The sequence below is a fragment of the Sus scrofa genome, chromosome 15, assembly GCF_000003025.6.
Source record: "Sus scrofa isolate TJ Tabasco breed Duroc chromosome 15, Sscrofa11.1, whole genome shotgun sequence".
NCBI lineage: Eukaryota > Metazoa > Chordata > Mammalia > Artiodactyla > Suidae > Sus > Sus scrofa.
This window is the reverse complement of record NC_010457.5, coordinates 8,406,123-8,430,603: the sequence shown is the minus strand read 5'-3', so window position 1 is coordinate 8,430,603 and position 24,481 is coordinate 8,406,123. Positions and strand designations below refer to the sequence as shown.

General features: G+C 36.6%; 1 protein-coding gene across 6 annotated transcripts in view; it reads left to right on the top strand.

Moving 5' to 3' along the window:
* The window catches only part of ARHGAP15 (Rho GTPase activating protein 15), a 619,196-nt gene that overhangs the window by 381,191 nt on the left and 213,524 nt on the right, over positions 1-24,481 (top strand). For all 6 annotated transcript variants that reach the window (XM_021076338.1, XM_021076339.1, XM_021076335.1 and 3 more), the window contains one exon: positions 10,446-10,544. In XM_021076338.1, the coding sequence (XP_020931997.1) occupies positions 10,446-10,544 (99 nt within the window). The remainder of the gene's footprint in view (positions 1-10,445; positions 10,545-24,481) is intronic.

Below are 24,481 nucleotides of genomic sequence, written 5' to 3'. Positions count from 1 at the left end.
AACTAGAGTAATTAAATCACCCATCCTTCCAAAAATTCTCCTAAAGTTGTAGGAGAGTTATATGATGGGGCATCATATGCTAAGTATTTTAAAGGTGTGTACGAGACGAATGGAAGGATAGAAGTGGAGAAAATGTAAGATTAGAAACAGGATTCCCTGATAAGCAATCAGACAGTTTTGGTCTGGAAACATACTCTCAAAAGGAAAATCAAATGTCACTTATAGTTTAGAATCAAAAGATAAATTCAGTTAAATTGTTGAAATTAATCATTTTGAGAATATTATTTTTGCCCTCCACTGTCCACTACCCTGCCCTTATAGCAACCTATTGGGAAATGATCTGCCCAAGTATGTGACATTCTAGAGGAAGAAATTTTTCTGAGTGAGTGCTGCCACCTATGAAAGCTATAAGAGCTGTGCTTTTTCCCATCCCAACCCAGTTTTTAAACAAAATCTCAACCAACTGAACATCCTTTTTTGGAACCTCAAATCTTGAGCAATTGATGACCAGAAGTCATTAGGACAGTACCAGTGGTAGGGATGACAATGAAAATAGTGGCCTGGAGTTCCTGTTGTGGCTGAGCAGTAATGAACCCAACTAGTATCCATGAGGATGAGGGTTCGAACCCTGGCCTCTCTCAGTGGGTTAAGGGTCCAGCATTGCTATGGCTGTGGCATAGGCTGGCAACTGTAGCTCCAATTAGACTCCTAGCCCAAGAACTTCCATATGCCACATGTATGGCCCAGGAAGGAAGGAAGGAAGGAAGGAAGGAAGGAAGGAAGGAAGAAAGAAAGAAAAGGATAAAATAGCATCCTGACTCAGCTCTCAGTTATGAGACAGTCGCTGTATTTCCTATTTCTTTTTGTTTTATATTATTTTTTCAAACCAGTTGACCCTTACTGATAGTTCTTATATCATGAATATCTTGAGAACTTTGGATTGAATATCTCAAAGACTGGTCCCCTCACCTCCAGTAATTTCTCTGAGGAATTAATAAATTACTTTTAGTTCCCAGTAATTTTTTTGAGTTTCCTTTCACCCCCAACCTTAAACATCATTCAAATAAATTTTTCTTTGCTTAAAATAGCCACAATGGGATTATTTTCTATTGCAGCTAAAAGCCATAATGAATACTCTTCATTACCAAATAATTGTCCGATATGAGTGTGTGTAGCTGAACAGTTCATTTTGGTGTTATTGTTTTCGGCTCCCCTCTTTATTCTTCATGCATGTATAGTTCTAGGTGCTCTGTTTTTCTTCCTTAAAATTTACTAGAGTAGCTGCAATGCCCCTCTGTCCTGAAAGCAGAATAACATCATTTTGAAAAGCATGTGGAGACTGTCTCCCTGTGTAAATGATGATAACACCATCACATTATTTGAACATTTAACTGCCTCTATTGAGTAGTTTTCCTCGTAGTTTTGATTCATTTGGAATCTAACTGACAAAGATCCCATTACTGGGTGTTCTTTCCATAATTTGTCAAAAAATATATAGCAGAGATGAGGGAGAATGAAGCTAATTTGTAATCTTGGAGACTTAACCTGGTTATGCTGATGAACTAACTAAATCGGTCAAAAGTTTGAGAGCTTAAAGATTAAAAACCAACATTCCCTAGTTAAACTCTAATTCATTATGTAAACAACATGATTTGTAAGTGCAGTCATGTGGAAGGCCTATTTGTTTTTCTCACCAAAAGATGCTTTCAAAGAAAAATTACAGAAAATGGATTTTCTCCAACCAATGTGTTGCCTGCCACCCCTGGTACAAGCACTGAAGCAGGAGAACAAAGATGTAATGATCACACCAGCCAAGGCCATAGGCATGTGCAGAGCATTCTGAAAATATTGGCACCCGTAGCAAGAGGTGTTTTCTAAATACAAAAAGTTGTTAAGACAGGAAGAAAGGATTACCAGGGAGCCCACAGATGGAACTATAGGTGGGGAGTCGGGAGCTCAGGGTTCTGGGACTGCTCCCTTTTTTTGGAAAACCATAAGGAAGAGAAAAGCAGAAATAATCCTTAATATTGTGCCAGGAGAGCAGGCATGGAAGTTGAGGGGGCAAAAGCTAGTTCATCAACGTTTGCCAAGAAAACAAAATACCGTCTCTCTCTCCCTCCCTCTTTCCTTGCATGGTTTTAAGATAGGAGTTTCTGTGTTTCAAACAGGTTCCTGTAATTTAATGATCTCCCTTGGTGTATCAAACTCTGGACGGTTTGAAATTTACAGATGGGTGGCAATCCTGCAATAGCCCCTAAATTTGATGATGACATTCTGGCTCAATCTCTATGATTTACTTCCTGTGTGTGGATAGCTCTTTTTCTTTGCAAAGCCATTTCCTATGTATCATCATCTCCTCCCCGTTATATAATTCACCATTAATGTTGGAGGCTAATGTTGTAGTCAGGGTTTTGTTTTTTTTTTTTTTTTTTTTTTTTTTTTTTTTTTTTTAGTTGTATTTGATAGAAACTTGTCCAAACTGCAAGAATGGAATTTATTGGACTATTTAACGAAAAAGTCCAAGGGACAAGGATAGCTTCAGGCATGACTGGATCTGTGGGCACAAAATGCTATCAAATCTTTATCTCCTCCATTCCTTAGCACTGCTTTATATTCTCTTGCTTGATTCTCCACTGTGTTTTCCCAGAACTGGCAGTATAACTTCTAGAACCTCAGACTCATGTCCTCACAGTGTACCAACGCCTGTAGGAAGAGGGCTCCCTCTTTCCCACTAGCACTAAAAAAGCCTCAGGTTTTGCTTGACCAGATCCACTTGGGTCATGTGTTCATGCCTGAATGAATTACTGTGGCCAAGGGGAGGAAATACATGTTCATCCCTGGAAGTGGAGCCGATGAGGTCAGCACTACTCAGAACAAATGCAAAACGAGAAAGCATCATCCTCAAAGGAAAACCAGGGTGTGCTTACCAGAGACCAGAAGACTAGTTCCAGGGCCAGAAAAACCAAGAGACATCCAACATACTCTTCCTAGCCAGTGTCATCTCTAAAAGTGAATTTCATTAAGTTAGTTTCCCAAGCCTAACCTTTTCTAAGGTGATTGGAAGCCCTCTCTTGAAACCTTCTAGATAATGCTGTGTCCATGTTCTAGCCAAATTTACTTGGTTGCATTAAGCTGAAAATCCCTCTAATTTCTAATGCATCCCAATAGCAACCATCTTGGTGCCCAGGCATTGGGAAGTTAGGGGTCGAGGTGTATCTGTTTCATTTACCTCTCTCTGCAAATTAAGTTTCTGTACCCACTCGCTCATTGCACGTGGCCATCTCCCTGAATGGCTGTCCTTACCCCTTGGTGTCTAAATCTAGGCAGTCTTAATTCAGATCCCTTGAGCAGGTAGTCTCTCTTATACCAACTCATTCTGTAGTGTCCCAATTCTAAAACTTTTAGAGGGAGGATTTCACTGACCCAGCTTGGTCCACATGACAGCTTTCAATTTAATCAGGTTCACCTGGAAGGCTAAGTCCTCCTACAGAGCCATACCTTCTTGGGTGAGTATAACTACTTTAAAGACAGGATATAAGTGAGATGAAATTTTTTGGCCTTTTTGGTAACAGGTGGAAGCAAACCTCTCCCTTTTATCTCATGAGGTTCGACATATCTAAGCTCTTTTTTCACCAGGGCTCTGTTGGCAATCAGGGAGGGATTGTTTTCTTTCCCAGTGAGGAGGGATTGCCTGCACTTGCCTGGACCACCCAGTAAGTGGCAGTAACGCACCTCCCCCACCTCCAGTGTTACAAGAGCCGAAAATAGCCAGTTGTGCACCTCACCCCCTTCTAGTGCATTCTGGCAATCAAAAATGCCCTGCAATTAAAATTCTTTCCTCTTCACCCCAACTGAAAATTCTTCCCCAAGACCCATCTTTTCTTATAATGAGTGAATCTCCACCGTTAACCTTCTAAAAAAGGGAGTATCTTTGCTTTCTTTCTCCCCTTCCTTTCACATCTTGACCACAAAACAGCTGCTTCTGTTTCATTCTAAAGCCATTTCCCTTATGATCACCGATAGCCTCTTAATTGACAAAGTCCAATTTAGAAGTTTTTACCTTGATATCCTATCACCATTCTGCCGTGTCTGAAATGTTTATCCTAACTTCTATCAATTGATAAGATAGGAAATCCCATCAATTGGTATCAAACTCTATATTCTTCTCCAGACCTTCAGGTTTTTGCGTCTTAATTTCCTTCAACCAAACAAGAAACTTGTAAGTCCTCTTTGCCTGGTGGCTTGGCTCGCCTCCCACATCCAGTTTATGAATCCCACTGAGTCACCCCATCTCTCCATTGTTAGTTCAGGTTCTTATTTATTTTCCTAGAGCCTGATGTTTTATAACTATGGACAAATGACTCAGTATCTTTGTGCCTCAGTTTCCTCTTCTATAAATCAGGATGGTAATAGTATCTACCACCAAAGTGTTAGGGATTTCTAAAAAATTAACTAACTTAGAAGATATAAAGTACTTTGAACCTTGCCTGACTAAACATAATAAATCTTCATTATTATTATTAAATGCCTTTGCAGTAGTACTAATCACATAATAACTGTTTCTGAGAGCTTTTCTCCCCCCTAGACTCTAGGAGATCATGCTTCATGCATCATTGCATTTTGATGGAGCACAGTGTCTAGGTTTCAGTGACAGTTATGAATGAATGAATCAATCTTTGCATTCTTTTTTTGTAGTTTTTAAATTTTTTAAAGTTTTATTTAAGTTTAGTAGATTTACAATGTTGTGATAATTGCTGCTGTACAACAAAGTGGTTCATTTATGCAGGAACACACATCCATTCTTTTTCAGATTCTTTTCCCATACAGACCATCACAGAATACTGGGTAGAGTTTCCTGTGCTATACAGCAGGTCCCTGTTGGCTAATCATTCCATATATCACAGTGTGCATATGCCAATCCCAAATCCTCAGTCCGTTCCTTCCCACCCCACCTAACACTTCAGTAACCGTAAGTTTGTTTTCAGACTGTGAGTCTGTTTCTGTTCTGCAAATAAGTTTCTTTGTGTCCTTTTTCAAGATTCCACATGTAAGCGATATCATGTGATATTTGTCTTTCACTGCCTAACTTCCGCTTAGTATGATAATCTCTAGGTCATTCTTTACAGTGTTCTGAACATGGTAGGTGCCCATTAAATACTGAATTTAATTAAATAGACTGATAAATTGATCTGGGGAGAATACAGAATAAGAAGTGTCATAATATAATGTAAAACATGATGAATTTAAATTTTGAGGTGACAGAAATTTCCTTGGAGACCTCTCCTTAAGGGTTGATTTTAAACAGATGCATAATTCCACATACTAAGGAAATTTAGAATTTTTTTCTCTATTTGCTCCCTAGTTTTAGTCTCCATGTCCTGTCAATTCTCTGTTTTCATTCTTGCAACATAGCTTAGATTACCAAAAAATGCAGACCCCTATTATCACCCTTATCAGTAAGCTATTGCTGCTTAAAAAACATAGACTCTCAATGGCAAACAGCAAAAAGCACTTATTTTTCCTGTGTTGTGGGTCAGGTAGTCTAGGGCAGGCTTGAGTGAACAGCTCTGCTTTAGGTTGTCCATCTGACTGGATTTGTCTCCTCACTGAGGATTGGACTCAGTTCTGTGCCATCCATGTTTACTCTGGAGCCTGGATTGAAGGGACAGCAGCAACCCAGGGAAACTCCTGTCTGGCCAATACCAGAGAATCAAGGAGATGAGTAAAAATTGTCATGTATCTTAAAGCTTCACTCTTGAACAGACACATTGTCATTTCGAATTTTCTTTCTTTTTTTTTTTTTTTTTTTTGTCTTTTTGCCATTTCTTGGGCCACTCTGGTGGCATATGGAGGTTCCCAGGCTAGGGGTCTAATTGGAGCTGTAGCTGCCAGCCTACGCCAGAGCCACAGCAACGCAGGATCCGAGCCACGTCTGCGACCTACACCACAGCTCACGGCAACGCCGGATCGTTAACCCACTGAGCAAGGGCAGGGATCGAACCCCCAACCTCATGGTTCCTAGTCGGATTCGTTCACCACTGCGCCACGACGGGAACTCCACATTGTCACTTCTACACACACTATGTTGCCCAAAAACAAAGTATATGGCCAAGCCCAGTATCAGTGGACTGAGGGAAATAAATATTGTCTACTCTAGTGGGTTTTGCCACACAGTCACATGGCAAAGGTGGTGAATATATAAGACTAGTTCAAAGAAGAAGGGAAGAATTCTCAATGATGATTAAATTTACTATGAGCCTATCCTGATTCTCATCTTCATAACACCTTCCTAGGCAATTGCATTAGCCTCCTAATAAATCTCTTTGTGTTTAGACTTCCCCACAATCTGTACCCCTCATTTGGTTAAGAATATTTTGGTTATAGGTGATAGAATACCCAGTTAAAATTATTTATGTTATCTCATATAACAAAAAGTCTCCAGAAAGCGTTTTATGATAGGTTTAAAAGCTCAGCAATATTATTGAGGCTTCAGGTTTGTGTGGATTCTTTTTTTGAATCAATTTTAGCTTTTGTTTGCAAGCTTCTTGCCTCATGGTGACGAGGTTGCATCAGTAGCTCCATATATCACATGATTTCACAGTGATGTTCAAAGCAGGAAGGAGAAAAGAAAGAATGTCTTCATATACATTCTTGAGGAATAAAATCTCCTCTTGTAGGTTCCCAAGTTACATCCCCTTACATTTTACCAACCAGAACTATCTAATCTAAACTAATTTAAGCTGCAAGGGAGTCAGAAATCAGTGAAGAACATTTTCAGGTTCTGTCGTAAGAGCGGACTCTAAGAACAAGAAAGAAGTTAGGAGGGATGAGCGTATGTATAAGAAATCAACAGTACTAATACAACATTGTAAATCAACTATACTCTAATAAAATTTTTTTAAAAATAAAAGTAAATTTACAAGAAAAAAATCAATAGTATTTTCACATTCTCAAATAGTATAACATACTTGACTTCATATTTAAAACTCTTTATAACAAAATCTTCACCTCTTTTTAAAGTCTAATGCATCAAGATTTCTCTAAATAGGAATGTTTCCCTTAGCACATCACATTTTTCTTTCTTATCTTTCTTCTTATCACTGATGTATTTGTTTAACTCTCCCCCATCTTTCTCAAATGCTCTTTTGCCCCTTCTCTTACCTCTCCAATTTAAGTCTTACTTATCCCTGAGGATTCAGTTCTTCTGTGGAAAGTCTTCCATGAGCACTCAAGGCTGTTCAGATGCCCCCACTGTATCTGTACTTCCCCAGGAATAGTGCTTTTTTTGCAATGACATGTTCTTATCTGTTTCCTTTTATGATGCCCCCAACAGACAAAAAACTGTAGAGCATAAGAAATGAGTCTTGGTTATTGTGTTACCTGGGCTTTTCCTAGCTCCTGACACAGAGTAGGAACTCAGGGGTTTTGTTTGTTTGTTTGTTTGTCTGTTTTTGTAAATAACTGGGTAAAGAAAGAGTACATACACTAAAATGACTTTATCTCCTTCACCTTCCTGTATCTATCAGAAGAAAAAACAAACAAACAAAAGAAACCTCTCTCCAGATTTTGACACCCCCTTTATTTAGGAATCTATTTTTCTTAAATGATCTCCATCTCATAACCACTCCCAACACACACACCACCTCTACATTAAATGACAAAAAAGACCTATACTATAGTACATCTTTCTTAGCACCAAGTACCTTTTATGAAACCTGTTATATTCTATTTTTATATTATTGAATATTTCTGTTACCCTATAATATTTTAAACTTCTAGATATCTTTTTCATAACCACCACCATTGCTACATACTGTAGAAGATCCTCAATAAATATTTGTGGAATTCATTTGACTTGTGATTACCATTCAAGGATTTTATATTTTATGGCATGTCTTCCTGACTGTAATTTCTGGCCAATTTAAATTATCCAATCTGAAGCTCTAGATTATTTTCTTAAATAATATTTGTTATTCTTCCTTATACTGGTGACTCACTGTTTTTGAAAAAATCTTTGTTACTTGACCAGGTATTCAAAACAATTATTTCCTCTTCTCTACACTGTGTTGATGTGTTTTGAGCTTATCTTCTTTCTGTTTCTTGGATGAAAATGCAAATTTCCATATTGAAACACATTATTATTAGTGCTTTAGCCTTAATTGCTTGTCTCCCTGCTGAGTGTTCCCAATCCAAGACATCACCTTTCCAAAAAATGGATGAAAATCATGACTTTCTTGAAGTCTCACCACAGTCCATGTTGCCTAGCCCTTTATAATAATATAATGTTTAGCATTTTGTTATGCTGCATTTTATGTTCTTCTCCCTGCTTCTGCTAAAATTTGTTTTAAATTTATTGAAGACCCACACTGATTAAGACATTGTCTTACAGTCAATAATTCAGTAAATATTTATTGAACTTCTAGTATATGCTAAACATTATCAAATTACTGGGGATCCAGTAATAAAGGAAATAGGAAGAGTCCTTACTCTCCTGGGTTTTGCATTCTAAGAAAGGAAAGCAACTAACCAATAAACATTTCAATCTAATATGTCAGGTGGAGAAAATCGCTCTAAGAAAAGTAAGGTAGAGGTGGCCTGGAGAGTTCCTATTGGCAGTGGTGGCCAGGTTTTGTTTTGTTTTGTTAAGATAGACAGGAAAGGCTACAATAAGAAGGTCACTGGGTTTTTTGTTTTGCTTTGTTTTTTTAGGGCCGCACCTGCAGCATATGGGAATTCCCATGCTAGGGATTGAATCAGAGCTCCAGCTGCTGACCTACACTACAGCAACAGCAATGTGGGAGTCAAGCCACATCTGTGACCTACACCATAGCTCAGGGGAACACTGGATCATTAACCCACTGAGGGAGGCCAGGGATGGAGCCCACATTGTCATGGATATTAGTTGGGTTTGTAACCCCTGAGCCACAACGGAAACTCCCAAGAAGATCACATTTGATCAGGAATCTCGGGAAACAGGGTTCCATGCATAGGAAGTTAGAAGTGCAAAGTCCCTGAGACAGAAGTGTACTTGGCATGGACAGGAATCAGCAATGTGGACAAAGCTGTGGCAGAAAGCGATGATCAGGAGAGAGGAGAGAGCAAGCAAAGAAATCAATTAATTGGTAGAATCTCAGGTCATGTACTGCCTTGAAAGTGGTGATAGGGAATTGGATTTCAATCTGTGCATGCTGGGAAGCCCTTGAACTTATTAAATATGTGTTTCATTATCAGTAATCAACATCTATGCTGTTTAAAAGATTCTAGAAATAGATGGTAATGATGGTTACACAGCAGTGTACATGTACTTAATACTACTAAACTGTACATACACATGGAAGTGGCTAAAATGGTAAATTCTATGTTATATATATTTTGCAATTAAAAACATTTTTGAGTGAATATTGTGAGCCCAGATCTGTGCTAGGCACTGATGACTATAAGAACACATAGGCAATGCAGAACTCAGAATCTGCTTTGAGACAATACATTCCATATACTATAAATGTAAATACATAATTCAAGGTAGCATAAATCATGTTCTAAATGAGAGGGCTAGGCTAGAATTTCACAGCGTGTATTCTCGGAAACATTAGTCTGGAGAGATGCCCTTTGAAATAAAAGGATCTTACTCAAATAAGTTTGGAAATAGTGCATCCTCCAGTCTTGCCTGGAGAGTCCCAGTCTACATTGGCATAACACAGGCTCTAAAGATAAATACACATGAAAGAAACCTGTTTTTTTCTTTGTTTAACCCAATGTTGCTAAACCATTTTGATCACAGGCTCTTTCTCTCAAATTGCCATCCCAAGGAACTGGTATTCCAAAGAACCTGTGTCACAGGAGATGTAAAGCTGATATAGGAAGGATAGAGTCTGTGGAGAAAGTGCCATCTGAGCTGAGCCTTGAAGGAAAGGGGATCCTGAGATTAGAGAAGAGGAAGGGCATTCAAGTCAGGAGAAATGTGAAGAAATTCACTTCAAAGTAAGCCTCTTGGAACTTGCCTTCTTCAAATGTCATTAAGCCACAGGATGACTCTTCTAATCATACCAACAACACCATAATTTTGATGATCATTGATCAATTTCTTCTCAAACACTCAAGACACCAATTCACTAAGATTAATTATTTTGTAGAACTTTTCTTAATTCCTTGTCATTATTTTGTAGACAACAAAGTTAGGCCCAGAGAGACTATAACTTACTCAGTCATCTCTGCCTAATCGATGGCGCAGTGTTAGTTTTCTTTCTCTGGGGCCAGAGTCCTGTTCCATAACAGAGTGAGTTATGATCTTTGTATGTCTGCAGTAGACACTTTGGAATTAAAGCAAAAAATCGATTCCTATGCAAGATGCAGATTTCATCATGCAGTGGATATGGAAACAGAATCAAATTAAAGAACAACACAAGCTTGGATTTTAATGAAGCTCATCTTTGTTTCTTTTGCAGATCAAATTTTTGGCTCTCATCTGCACACAGTGTGTGAACGTGAAAATTCCACAGTTCCGCGGTTTGTAAAGCAGTGCATTGAAGCTGTTGAAAAAAGAGGTGGGTAACTGAATATGCAGCACTTTCCCCCAGTACTGCACCCTTTATACCACCAGTGCTCAAGTTAACAGTGCCACTTGATTTGTCTGGAAAGCCATGCAATTAAAATTTGACTTTTGTTAATCAGTTAAGAGGATCAAGTTTCTTATTAACTTCAGTTTGTTTTCACAGTAGGGACATCAATAATTCCCACTAATGTTCTTTTTTTAATATTTTTTTCTTTCTGACATGTTGTTGATTCAATTGCAAACTTCTTGTTTTCTCGCCAGTGATAAAACATTCATAAAATATCAGCACTCACAGTGTTAGAACCCTCCTAACATTCATGCTGGTAGATGTTGTGCCAGAACAAATTTTGGTAAGCCCCCAACATTACCCAAGTGAAGCAAATAGCATTCCTACTGCAAACAGTGCTGTTCCATCTACCACATATATCTGTTCAGTACCGAATACGGCTAACTAGTTTTCCTAGAACAATTAACATACACACTCCAGTGTTAAGATGACCTTTGATTCCACGATTTCAACATTCTGTTTTTCATCTGAAATTATTTCATCTTCCTGAGGAGAAAAAAACAAAACCCAATTGACTCATCGTTTCTGTGCTAGTCTATCTGTGAGGTGTTTTTCCTTCAAACTATGACTTCATTCATTCAAGGTCATTTTCCCTGGAAGATATGTACCAGAGATGCAGAATCCCAAGAAATGTATTGTATAAAAATGTGAAGCTTCATCACCATCTGTTACAAGTTTACAACATATTCCCAGGATCTAGGGAGATATATATCATGTAAAAGATAGAGGTGTTTTCAGAAAAAGAATTGGTGAGTCTATTCCTATTTTCAGCTCCTAATCTCTTAAAACAATAGAACCAAGGGAAGAAATTTTTACGAAGTTATCCGCTAGGGAAAAGCCATTTTAATTCTCTCACTGTTACCTGCTTTATTATAGAAACATAATAAAAATGGTCTGCAATTTCCAACTTCTGGAAATTCATACTTTAATTATACTGTAAGGACAGCCTTGGGATCCTATTATTCCCATATCAGTTGAGAATGAGAGAATCACACGGAAGGGATGGGTAGGTAGGGAAAGTGGGTGAAGTGAGCAGCTTTAGGGAAAAACATTTCGACACATCAGAGAGAAGAGCTGAGAGCTCAGAGAGAGAGAGGAGAAAGTAAAAGCAGAATAAACTCAAGGAGAGGTATCTGTGAAGAATGGAGTCAATTGAGGTTTAGAGTGAAATGTATTTTTATTGCATGTTACAATCTCATTTAATTTTGTAAGTGCAAATTTTAGGAATAAATATGATTTAATAAGTACTTAAACCAAATGGATCACTGAAGATGTTAAAATGTTATTATTGCCAATAGCTAAATTATCTTCATTTTCAGGAAACCTTCATTCACTTATACTCAGTACTGACGATGTGAGCATAGATATATTAAAGCAAAATAGGACTTTGGGGGAGGCTGTACGTAATAAGATGTGTGCACACATGAAAAAGGGTTCTATACCTATTTATGTACATACCCCAAGCAAAATGAAAACTCTACTAGATACAGCCTTGTGGCATGCAGATAACCATAGCATTGTAGAGTAGAAAATGCCTATAAAAAGAAATAGTATGCTTTGTTCATGGCATTTTGTTGGTGATTTTTAATAAAATAAAACACTGTTTTTGCTGACATAGTTGGCATTATGTTTCATTGTCCCAGTGTTTATTCTAAAAGTGATTTTGTACATTCAGCACTAAAAGGCACTAATCACACATATGATTATCAAAATAATTCGTAAGATTTTAATGAAACTCAAAGACTCCAATGCTATAAAGCAACTAATAGTTCAAAGCATTTTGACAGTGTCAGCTTAAAGGAACTCTATGGAAATTGTTCAATAAAAAATCAGAGGCACGATAAACCTCTCACATCACTGCAAGATTTACAAGTGTGTACTTTTGATTATATTTTCTATGATCATTTTGTTGGATTAATATTCTTACATTTATATGCCAATTCTATTTACTCAAAGTGTTGTTTTTACTAAATTCTGGCATAAAGCACCTCAGGACAGAAATAATTTATGTGAATCTAAGTCCAATGTTTATGCAGGCTTCTGATGACATTTTATGCTGGGGTTGGTATTAGGAAGTAGCATATAAAGGTGCCAAGTCTCTCGGCATGCTAGACGCAGCATATCTAGAGCCCTCCTTCTAATGGCCAGATCCTCTTCCAGCCAAGATACTCAAGTGCAGAGTCACGGGAAATGCTTATGGACCAGTTATGGGAAGGGCACATTTAATGAAAACTGTGTGTTTACCCTCACAGTCTTAGGAGTACAGCCTCAATACTCAGTACTACAGTAGCACATCAGCTGTTATAAAAAAGATTTATTCATTTCCTTTCTCTCTTTCTTGAGATTATTTCCCCCACCTTAAAAGTATCATTTACAAACTGTAGCTGTATTTTTTAAATGCCTATTACATGCCTGATTTCAAATGAAACAACATCAGGAGGGCGGATTTCACCATTATTCATCCATCCCTCCATCCATCCATCCTTTCATTCATTCATTCAGTTAGTTACTTGTACTCGCAAAACCAATTTGTTCATACTCCTCTAGTCTCCCCAGGGAAATTCTACTCAGTGCTTGGCACAAGATACATTCTTTATTCATCCCTGGTAAACTGGTATTAGTTACATTTTAAATTTTGCATCTCTTCGACATGCCCAAAAGAAAATCTCTTAGTGAGCCGAATGTAAACCAATTTAGCGAATCACTTGTTTAGTGTTTCCTTATCTTGATTTGGATTCCCTTTATTCCTCTAAACCACCAGAGCATTCTCCTTCTTACCAACTATTATAACTAGATTAAAGTTATTTCTGTGGTTTCTGACATTGTCGCTCAGCCTAGAAAATATACACAAAACTTGGAGGGCAAATTGTAAAGGAGCATGTTAGTCTTTAAATCTCTTCCAAGTGATTCATTCTCCCTTGCCTTGCCTTTACACTTTCAGACTATATATATAGATATATATATATAGATATCTATATATATAGTCATAAGTAGCCAATGAAAAACTCAATTTGTGTCTTCTTCCAGATCAATTTCTGCAAAAAATACTGAATTATCATTACTTAATGCTCAATACCTATGGTAAACCAACCAAAAGCAGAAGTGCATCTGACACTTTTTTGAAGTCTGGGGGAATAAGCATGTAGAGGGCAATATTGTGACATAGCTAGCGGTGATCATTTTGTTGGATTAATATTCTTACATTTATGTGCCAATTCTGTTTACTCATATGGGGAAGTCTAGTTGTCAGGGCTTTATCACATACTTTCTGTAGTTTATGATCACCTCAAAAGTGTATAGAAATTGCTTACTTAAAAATAGGGTCACCTATATAACTTAGAGACAAGGACCTAGGAGATATGAACTAAACAAAGTACCAACTAACCTAGTGTAATTAGTACTAAGGTCTTAATCCATAGTTCTTTTTATGAAAAATGTGTAGCTGACTGACTACTCTTTGTGAAGCCCAGTTATTTGGAAAGAGCTGTACATAGTATGTGACACATTGTAAGCACTCAATAAATATTGGTTGAATGAAGTAACAGACACTAGTGTTTATTGCATTTCAGCAACAAGGAGCTATTCAGTACTTACTCTTGTGTCACTCTCCATACTACCAGAAGAGTTTACGTTTATGATTCAGGGCTTATTATGTCATTAAAAATATATTTTAAATAAAGTACTCTGTGTCATTCTCCATGCTACCAGCTGAGAATATAGAGGAGATGGATATTAAACAAACTGTGATATATGCTATGAACGAAAAAAGAAAGAACAGTCACTATAATAATAATAAATAAGTGAATAGGAAAAGTTTGTCTGCTTGAAAATGGCATAATAGGGAATGAAAGAAATGGAAAGATGTTGGTCAGAGGGCACAAAGTTGCAGTTATGTGGGGTAAATAAGTCTAGAGACCTAATATAAAAGCATGATGACCAGTGTTAACAATACTTTGTTGAATACTGAAAATAAGCTAAGAGACTTTAGTTACTCTCCTGATAGACAAAAATTGGTAGTTATGTAAGGAGATGGTATGTTAATTAGCTTGTCATTTTGCTAGATATGTGTATACCAAACCATCATGTCATACCTTAAATATGTATAATTTTTATTTAAAATATATTTGTAATGCCATAATAAATCCCAAATAATAAACGCAAACTCTTCTGGTTTTAGCCTCCTGATGAGACCAGAAGTTTAATTACAGCTTTATTTCCCAGGTTGTTTTCTTGACACACTGTGACAGTGTGAAACAGGGAGTCACTTGTTGGGAAATACGCAAAAGAACATCCTGTAAATGGTGAACCAGTCCTTTTTCTACGCAATAATACCATACGTTGCCAAAGACTTCCTTTGTATAATAATGGAGTTAAATGAATGAATATGTTTCTACACTAAATTTACTTTTATGCATCCAACATATTTTTGTTTGTAAGGGAATTGGGCTAGTTTTAAAAAATTTTTAAATTTCATTTGGATTTGCATTCATCCTTTGGAAAATAGTTATGACTCATTCTTCCTCCATGATTCCCAATTCTGGTTAATATGCCCCCAAACTATTTAACAACATTAAAATGATACATGCAGATCTATTGCAAATAATATGAATGCACTTAATATCACTAGGTGTACACTTAAAAATGGTTAAAATGATAAATTTTATATTAGGTTTTTTTTTTTTTTACCACAATTAAAAATAAGTAATACCAGGTCTTCCACATTTGATGATTCCAGCTATAAGCTACTTTGCAGAATGCCTCAGCAGATGCTAACCAACAATTTTGTCCTCTCTTTCTTTTTTCTGGAACACAAAATACTATGACAAGAATGATACACAAAATTACATATTTGACTCGGTGCCTAAAAGCCACCCTGGGATCCATAACCTTGCTTAAAGATTTAAGAAAGACCTTTAGTCTCCTTCTGAGAAGGTCCTTAGCCTCGAAAACTTTATCTCTCTACTTGACTTCTTAGCAGCTGTTATATTTTTTTGCTGTCGTTTGTTTGACAGGATCCAGTTATAGGTTCCGATGTCTGTTTAAAGAAACAAGGAGGCTGTTGGCTTTAAAATTCCCTCATTGCTTGTGTGATCAGCATTTTCCCAGGCTTTTCTACATAGTTTGCCAAGCAAAGGGACTGACCTTTTGTAGCAAACACTTTTTCATTTCAAAATGCTCACTTTGATTTTTGTCCCATTTTATGCTCATTCCAAACTGTTTACAACCCACTAAAAATGACTGTGAATTATATGTTTGTGTAATGGATTCCTTTTGTGGTCGGAGTGGAATGTTTACTTTGAACAATTAGTTATCTTTGGGTAGATTATAGCAACTTGGAAAAAGAATGGCTAAAATTATTATTATACCTTAGCTGTTTCTTTTTGGTAATTCCTCTTCTGTTACATGATGTTTGAGAAAAAGTCACAGTAAGAATCCAATAAGATTATAGTTTCTCTAATTATGTGACTATTTATTTGGATGTATTTGTTAATAGCATAGGAAGGTATGGTTATACACCTACACAGGAATATGCTTATCTGAGTCATAAAAATTCAGAACAAGGACTGTACATAAATACATGGATATTTACTACTACATATAGTACGTGTTTTACTTAATATGCGTATTAAGTAAGGCATACACATGTATGTATTTATTATAAAAAGAATAGACATGATTGTAGTATAGCCATTAGGCTGATATTCAGTGCAACCGTTTGCCTCTTGAGATATTACTAAGTGTTCACTTGCAAAAATAAAACTACATCGTCTTTTCCCATTGCCTGATGATCTAGGCCCCTGCAGGGCAGATCATAATGCCTTCTCTAGACGAGATCTGCTCCCAGCTCTGCTAATTTTGTACTGTTCATTCTTTCCCACTTTGGGGTAATCTATTATAGTTGGATCCAGGCACGCACCAGAGGCTGATACTTCCATGAAGAATGTGCAATTTGTACTGTTTAGTTTGTGACGAGATTCTTGAAAACTTTTATGATTCTATCTTGTTCCAGGGAGACTTCTGCTTGCCGGTTTTATAAGCAGTGAGTGAAAAAAAAAGTAACAAAAACAAAACAAACTGATAAAAAATTACATGCTCAAAAAGTAAAATCAAAAGTTCAAGATAAGCACTATTTCTTTTTCCCCAGAGAATATTTGTGGACTGAACAAAAATGTTTCTGAGGGCATGGACCTATGTGTTCCTTTTTTTTTTTTTAAGTGCTTGCTTTTTATGCCTAAAGTTAGACATCCACATTGTTTACAATAGAGATGATCCTCAAAGAAGTTCCATGAAAGTTTGCAGCAAATTTTCCTTAGTTTCTACTTCTGGGTTAAAATTAAGTCCAATTTAGTGTTTTTGGTATTTTCTGTTTTATTTTGTTTTGTTTTGTTTTGTTTTAATGCAACCCAATGACAGCCACCTTCCTGACAGCAATAGTGTTGTGCTGGGTCCAAGTTGGAATTGGCTCTTTGGGGTAGTCATGCTGGGGCCTCTGTGTCTGTAAGAAAGCCACATTCAGGGCTAGAAAGGGAAGATAAAATTAAAAAAAAAAAAAAAAAAAAAAAGAGTAAACAGGAAACATCCAGGGAGAGTATAAAAGAGAAACTGGGAAAAGACAACCAAAAGAAATCAGAGATGACAAGGTGGGGAGAGAGAAAAAAGCTGTGTTTTGCAATTAAGAAAACAAATGTTGATAAAAGGGCATGCTTGTAAGGTCTATAATGAAGAGAAGACAGACTATTGAACCAGTTGCCATCTCTGCTGTAGTTACCTGATACCTGTTCCCTGATTCAGAGAAATGTACTCTTGCTTTAGCAAATGCTTCTAAGTTAAATCTTGTCACACATGGCAAGATTACACTGAATGTTCACAAATTCTATGTATAGATGTGGTTATTAATTAATTCACTTTACTTATTAGTGAAATTTCATGGACTTTATCTACATTAAGCAACACACAACGGTCTTATTATCAAAAAAGAGAGCTTAATTATAACAGAAGTTAACGTGGAAGTGAATGCGCAGTTCAATAACCAGAAAGGCTATCTAACATATCCAGCAATGTGGCTCTGGTCAAATCAGTCAGCGGATATTCCCACACTTTTGAGTCCAGAATGCATACAAATAAATAATGTCTCTCCCCAGATAAAGGCTGAGTCTAATTTCCATCCTCCGCCCCCACTCCCACCCTCTTTCTAAAGTTTAGGTTCTTAGCATACTTTTCCCTTGGAGTCAGTTGGACGGAAACAGAGCCAAAATTAATACCCTAGGAAATTAGCCTCTGGTTGTAGATGGAGGATTTAAATAATGCAACACCTCAACATGTCAAGATGCAACAGTTTAAATTATGCTTTGGTGGTGTCATTTATATGATGAGAATTCTGGGTCTGGGAGTTTTTCCATTATAAGCCCTGATATTCAGAAGTTAATAGTTCAACCATAAAAATAATCTTGGCTGAAAGTTGGCAGAATCTTTAAGCCTAAAAGCAAATGTTTACAAAATTTGAGGGAAAAAAAATGCATTTGGAATGCGTTCAGGTTTTCAAGAAATGTGAGTAATAATAATAATAATAATAATAATAATAATAACAACAACAACAACAAGGCAGTTAGAGATTTTCAAGTACTTATTGACTTGGGATTCAAAACTGGATTTGTAGTTTTTAAATAATTTTTTATTCTTGTTGTATTATGTAACCCAACTGATTACAAACTAAATTATCCACACTTTGACAAGAGTGTCACATCATTTTTTGAATTACTCTGTTCTTTATTGGTTGAACAAGAACCTATGTATTATATTTTTATAGACATTTCCCTAGCGGTTAAAAATGTGTGATAATTAAGAAGGCTTAAATTAATTCAGGAAGCTATAAATGAGACCAAAATACTACACTCTTTTGTGGGTTTCCTAATGAATAACATTCCCTTTCTAAATGTCTAGAAAAAAATTGCCTTTCCAAGGAATTTTCACACTTTCAGATGATGTGTGTCCAACTTAAGCATTCATTATTAATCTACATGTACAGTAAAAGAGACATACAGATTCCAGGATAAATGGTTGCATTGGTCTACATAATTGAACATGGCATATTTTCCTCTATAGGATTTTTTTTTTTTTTTAAGGGCTGCACCTGTGGCATATAAAGTTCCCAGGCCAGGGGTCAAATAAGAGCTACAGCTGCCAGCCTACACCACAGTCATAGCAACGCCAGATCCGAGCTCCATCTGAGACCTACACCACAGCTCACAGTAATGCAAGGCCAGGGATCGAACCCACATCCTCATGGATACTAGTCAGGTTCGTTACTGCTGAGCCACAATGTGAACTCCCTATAGGATGTTTTAAGTAGTTTACTTATCTCCTTAATAGATTCATGTCTTGAAGATTCTAAATTCTATGAGAGATTATCTTACAGTCTAATGGGCTATTGAGTTAGACATGTTTCTATTGGGTTTAAATAATCTTTCTTATCTAGTTTTATTCCTTTTTGCCAGATCTTATACTTTTCAAGCCACTTCCTATTTTCAGTTCAAAAAAAAAAAACAAACAAAAAAAGTCAAGAGCGGGACATTTTGAAAAGAAAAACTAATGATGCAAAACCAAAATAGATCTGAGATTATTCTGCTGGATGAGTTTTTGAGGTTATTGTAGACTGTAGACCCAAAATGTAAAATTGCACTCTTTTAAAGGATATAAGAGTGCCCTGAGGTATAGGGTGAAAGCACTATTTATAGAAGAAAAATATTTAAAATATCGCCTTTAGTACATTGTGTCCTCCTTCCTATAAGGAGATTTTTTAACTCTTCACACAGTGTCTTGAATATGACAAGTTCTCAATAAAAGATGAGCAAATGAATAAATTATATTCACCATTGTTTACCTCTTCACTGGAAAGTTGTACACCATTGCTACACCTGCACGTGGTTGACACTAACAAGATGAATGACCAGCAGTTGTTGGTTGAAGGCAGCTACAGGATATGCAGAAAATAGAGTGGTTTGCAAAGCTGCTTTCTAAACATTTAAACCACTTCTGATGATAGTATATTATTCTAACTGACATCATTCTTTCCCATCAATATTCTCAGCTATGTTGAACATCTGAAGTTATGTTTACTTAAAGAATTTATGCTCATCAATTTTTGGAATCAACATTTAAGTTCAGCAACTAATAGAGCATCCATTCTCTACTCATTTCTTCAGAGGAAGTCAGATCCCATCAGGCATTATTTCAACACCCATATCCTACTGTTTTTAATTTAGTAATTGAATGGCAATGATGACTTGTAAGTGACATGCCTGAGAATGGTCAGGCATAGGCTCGGGTCCCATAACCACACAGAAAGTTGAGCACCATGTCTTTTCCTTTAATTCAGACTTGGAATAACATGCTGGTGCTTGTCTGTGTTAGTTTACTTCCCTGTGAATGCCTCACCTTCCTGATTTAATATTAATTTTCTATGTAAATCTCAGGAAATTCTTATTTTGATGATAATTTTTTGAGTTTAAAGAGCCTGTCAAAGAATTTGCAATGAAAAAGATATGATCAGGTACACAGAGCTATCAATTTGAAGCTAATGAACAGAGGATACAAATACTCTGAACTCTGACATGGTTTTGCTATTGGATATTGATTTCATTTTCTCCAAATTTACTTAACAGCTTAAAAAAAGTTAAATTCTTCTGATGCTTTCAAAAGCTCAGTAAAGACTTTGAATACACCAGTGTCATTAAAATAGAAGTATTATCTATCTTGTTTTAAAAATAATGTTCTTGTTATGTTTTGCATTTTTGACAGTTTAGGCTAGGTTAACTCTTGAGTATTCCTACACAGTGGTGGGACACCAAACAGATAGTATTGTAATCACTGTAGTAAGGTTTCTGTACTTTTGTCTTGAATGTGAACAGTTGGCATGCATTCGAAATTGCATAGCATAATATTTGGGTCCGTGTGCTTGGTCTAGAGTTTACAATATAAAAATATAAATTTCCTCTGTGTTTAATTTTTTTTTTGTCTTTTTGCCATTTCTTGGGCCACTCCTGTGGCATATGGAGGTTCCCAGGCTAGGGGTCGAGTCGGAGCTGTAGCTGCCAGCCTATGCCACAGCCACAGCAACGCAGGATCTGAGCCACGTCTGCAACCTACACCACAGCTCACGGCAGCACCAGATCCTTAATCCACTGAGCAAAGCTAGGGATCGAACCCGCAACTTCATGGTTCCTAGTTGGATCCATTAACCACTGAGCCATGACAGGAACTCCCTCTGTATTTAATTCTTAACTGACATTTCATGCTTCTCATTCAATGTGATCTCAATGACCCTAAAGCTCCAATGATTCTTTCAATAACTTTAAAGTTTGTATAGGGGCATGACTCCTCCAGCTACTTTTTAATACTCAGACCTGAGGTCTAGGAACAACCCTTTTTGAATTTTCCTCTGACATCACAAATTCAAGTTTTTCAAACTGAAGTTGTAACTTTTCTCAACAACCCTGCTCCTTGTCTTGTAGTCCTTATGCCATAAATGGATTCATGACCTATTTTCCCCATTGCTGTAAATAGAAATTCACATCTCCTCATTGTGTATAGCATCATTCAAGTCTAATCTCTATTTTTTTTTACTATCTCTTGAATCTGATTCTCTCACCTTCTGTGCCCTTCATTGTGCTCCCATAATTTCTTTTGAGATAAACTCTCTAATTGATACCGTTTCCTTTGTTTTTCTTTCTCCCCAGACCATTCTTCTCAATGCTGCCAAAATTATCCCTTTTAAATACAAATAGGATTATATTATCCCTTCTTAGAACCCTTCCATCAGGATAAACAAAATTCCACACTAGTTATTACCATAAAAAGAATAAGCATGTGACCTCTGTCTACTCTCTGGTTTATAAACTCATCAGCTGTTTCCTATGCTCCAACTACATGAACTTTTCCAAAGGCTGATATTCCTTCTCTTCTCTCTCCTTAAAGACCCTTTCCCTATCTATCTACCTGTCAAATTCACTTTTATATTCTCTCCAGTGAATATTCTCTGACTCATCCTCAACCACCTCTCCGTGGTCTCATGAACATTATTTGACCCTTCCTCCATAGTTTCCAATAAGGGCTTTGTTTCCCCTACATAGCTCTTATTGCATGGAGCTGTAAGAGCTGGTTTCATATCTGTTTCCCCATCTAGAATGTGAGTCCTGGATTCTAGGGATTATATCTGGTTTACCTCTGCCTCCTTAGTTCTCAGGACATCAAAGCTGGCTAGCATATGGTAGGGGTTCAATTCGTGATGGATGATTAAATGGGTGGATATTATCCAAGATTTTGTTCCATCTATCCATTTATCCATCCATCCATTCTTAGAGAATCATGTACTATACTGAAGATTCATTGAACTGCTAGAACAGATAATGATTAAATGTTCCTTGAAGCTCAATGTAAAATCATATTATCTGGAAAGATAGAGAAAATGCCTTAAGAGTAAGAGTTGTTTTGTTTTGCATTTGCATCCTGGTATGATAGATGTCTATATCAACACCAATATCTATATCCATACTTATATCTACATCACATACCATATTAGCAATAGTCTATAATAACGTAAGACAGAACAGAGATGGAGCAATGTCTCTGATGTTCAGGTCAAGTTTCAGACAAAACTTTCTCATCCTTAAGAGGGAGAAAGCAGTCTCTCAACAAATGGTGTTAAATTATTTCATAAACCTGAGAGATTCAACTAACTAGAGACAAAGTTGATGCTTTTGAGATCTACCAGTGTCGTAAGAGTAGAACTATAGTGTTTCTGTTTCAAAAAATTATATTTTTTAATATATAAACCTCTAGACATTGTGCCTACCTCCCTGAAGGTTGGGTACAATTTTTCCCATTATCGCTCCCTAGGTCTCTTTTACTATCACCACTTTCCAGGCATCTATGATCCACTGAATAGCCATGTTTCTGATTATCTTTTCCCAAATGTATTAGCTTGCATTATTTAAGGCTGAATCTCATTTTATTATTTCCTGCTCGTATTTCTAAACTCCTTAAGTCCATTTGTATGATTCTTTTGTCTTCACAGATGTCCACAGTTCCTCCCAATTTAGTATCATCAGCAAATTTAATTAATGCTCTGTTTACCTCTCCTTCTAATGAAACCAGTCCCTTGTTTCATTTCATCATACAAAGTAAAAATGTATTGGCAATAAAACAGTCCAAAGAAATGTTCCCTCACTGTAGGAGGGGAAGTTAAGGATACAGCAAAGAAGCATGTGGTGAAGAGTGGACAGGGCAGCAGGGTGGTGAGCTAGTTTGCTATTGCCCTAAAGCAAAACCTTTTTCACAACAACCACACTTTGGCAGATTGCCTGGGATGGTGCTCTGTGTGTGTGTGTGTGTGTGTGTGTGTGTGGTGTATTCTGGAAGGTAGCTATATTATCCTAACTGAGGGCTTTTACTAAAGATACATTTATTGACGTATTAAAAGCACATTTAAAATTATAAATACAAATATAAAGGTAAGCTAGTAACATTTAATCTGTAGTTTAGCCACAAACACAGGTAAGAATATGCACATCTGGATATATACAGGTTCACAATCATTTTCAGTGGGCCTTTTCTGACATTCACTACTGTCTAAATTTTTCTCTCAGTCCTTAACTTGATAAATGCTTTAAACCCAAATTACCCATCAGGTTTAAATCAAATTCCTTATAAATTGTAGATTTATAAAATAAGAGGATTTTTTCAGTTGTATCCAACAGGAAAATGTCAGGGAAAAAATACTTTAACCTGTAGAATTAATAGACTGAAAAATTGAACTCGATCAGAGAAAGAGGCCTAACCAGTTAACTTTAAGGTAGGCAAATTTATGTGCAGGGTTATACCATTAGTCTTTGAGGTTGTGGTCTTACAGATGTGGTATGATATATGAAAGGAAAACAAAGATGACATTTATTAAGCACCAACTATGCACCATGCATAATGCTAGTGCTTTCCAACACAACTCAATAGTACATATTTAAAGTACATATTAATTACTACCTGATACTCCAAACTGTATCTAGCTCCAGTGAATTGCTTAAACATTTGCCATATGAACAGTCAGTCTTCAGAATGTGGGTGAATTAGAATAAATCATTGACTCCACAGGAAAAAAAGTTTTCAAGTTTATACTTTGATTAGGACAGACAGATGGTAGACCAACATCTCTATTATTATATACAGCAGTCAATGCACGTTTGCAATGTTGAAATGAGGCTGATATATACTTTACATATAGCACAAGGTCATCAAACATGTCATCACCAAGGGATAGTGTTAACAAAATAGTGACTGGGAATATGGTTAAGTAGTTACAGCCTTGTATTGTTTTTTCAGTGAGAAAAATCTGATGCACGATGAATTCTTATGAGAGAATTTTCTCAGATGCCAGGACTTTACAGGCATAACTTCCATAAGCTTTAATGGGAGTTTCCTGCCAGCACCTGTTACATTGCAGAGTTCTTACTTTTCACACATAATCCAAGACCAACTTGGAATACTGACTTGGAAAAACTAATATAGTGAAACCTTCTTGTAATGTTTCCTCACGTATAATGTTCATTTTTTAATCCTTGGTCTGATATATGTATGACCATGTTTTCCATTCAAATTCTTTTCCCATAAGAAAGGCATCTTTTCATGAGCTGCTTATGGGTGGGAGCAGATAAAACAGTTGTTCTTCAGGATAAATAAATGGAGAAGTTATTAAGCTAGAAATTGAATTAATGGTAGAAAGCAACTCTTCTTAACTGAAAATAGTTCCAGAACTAGATAGTAGATTCAAGAGGATCCAACAGAAACAATTAGGGTACCATATGAAAAAAAGC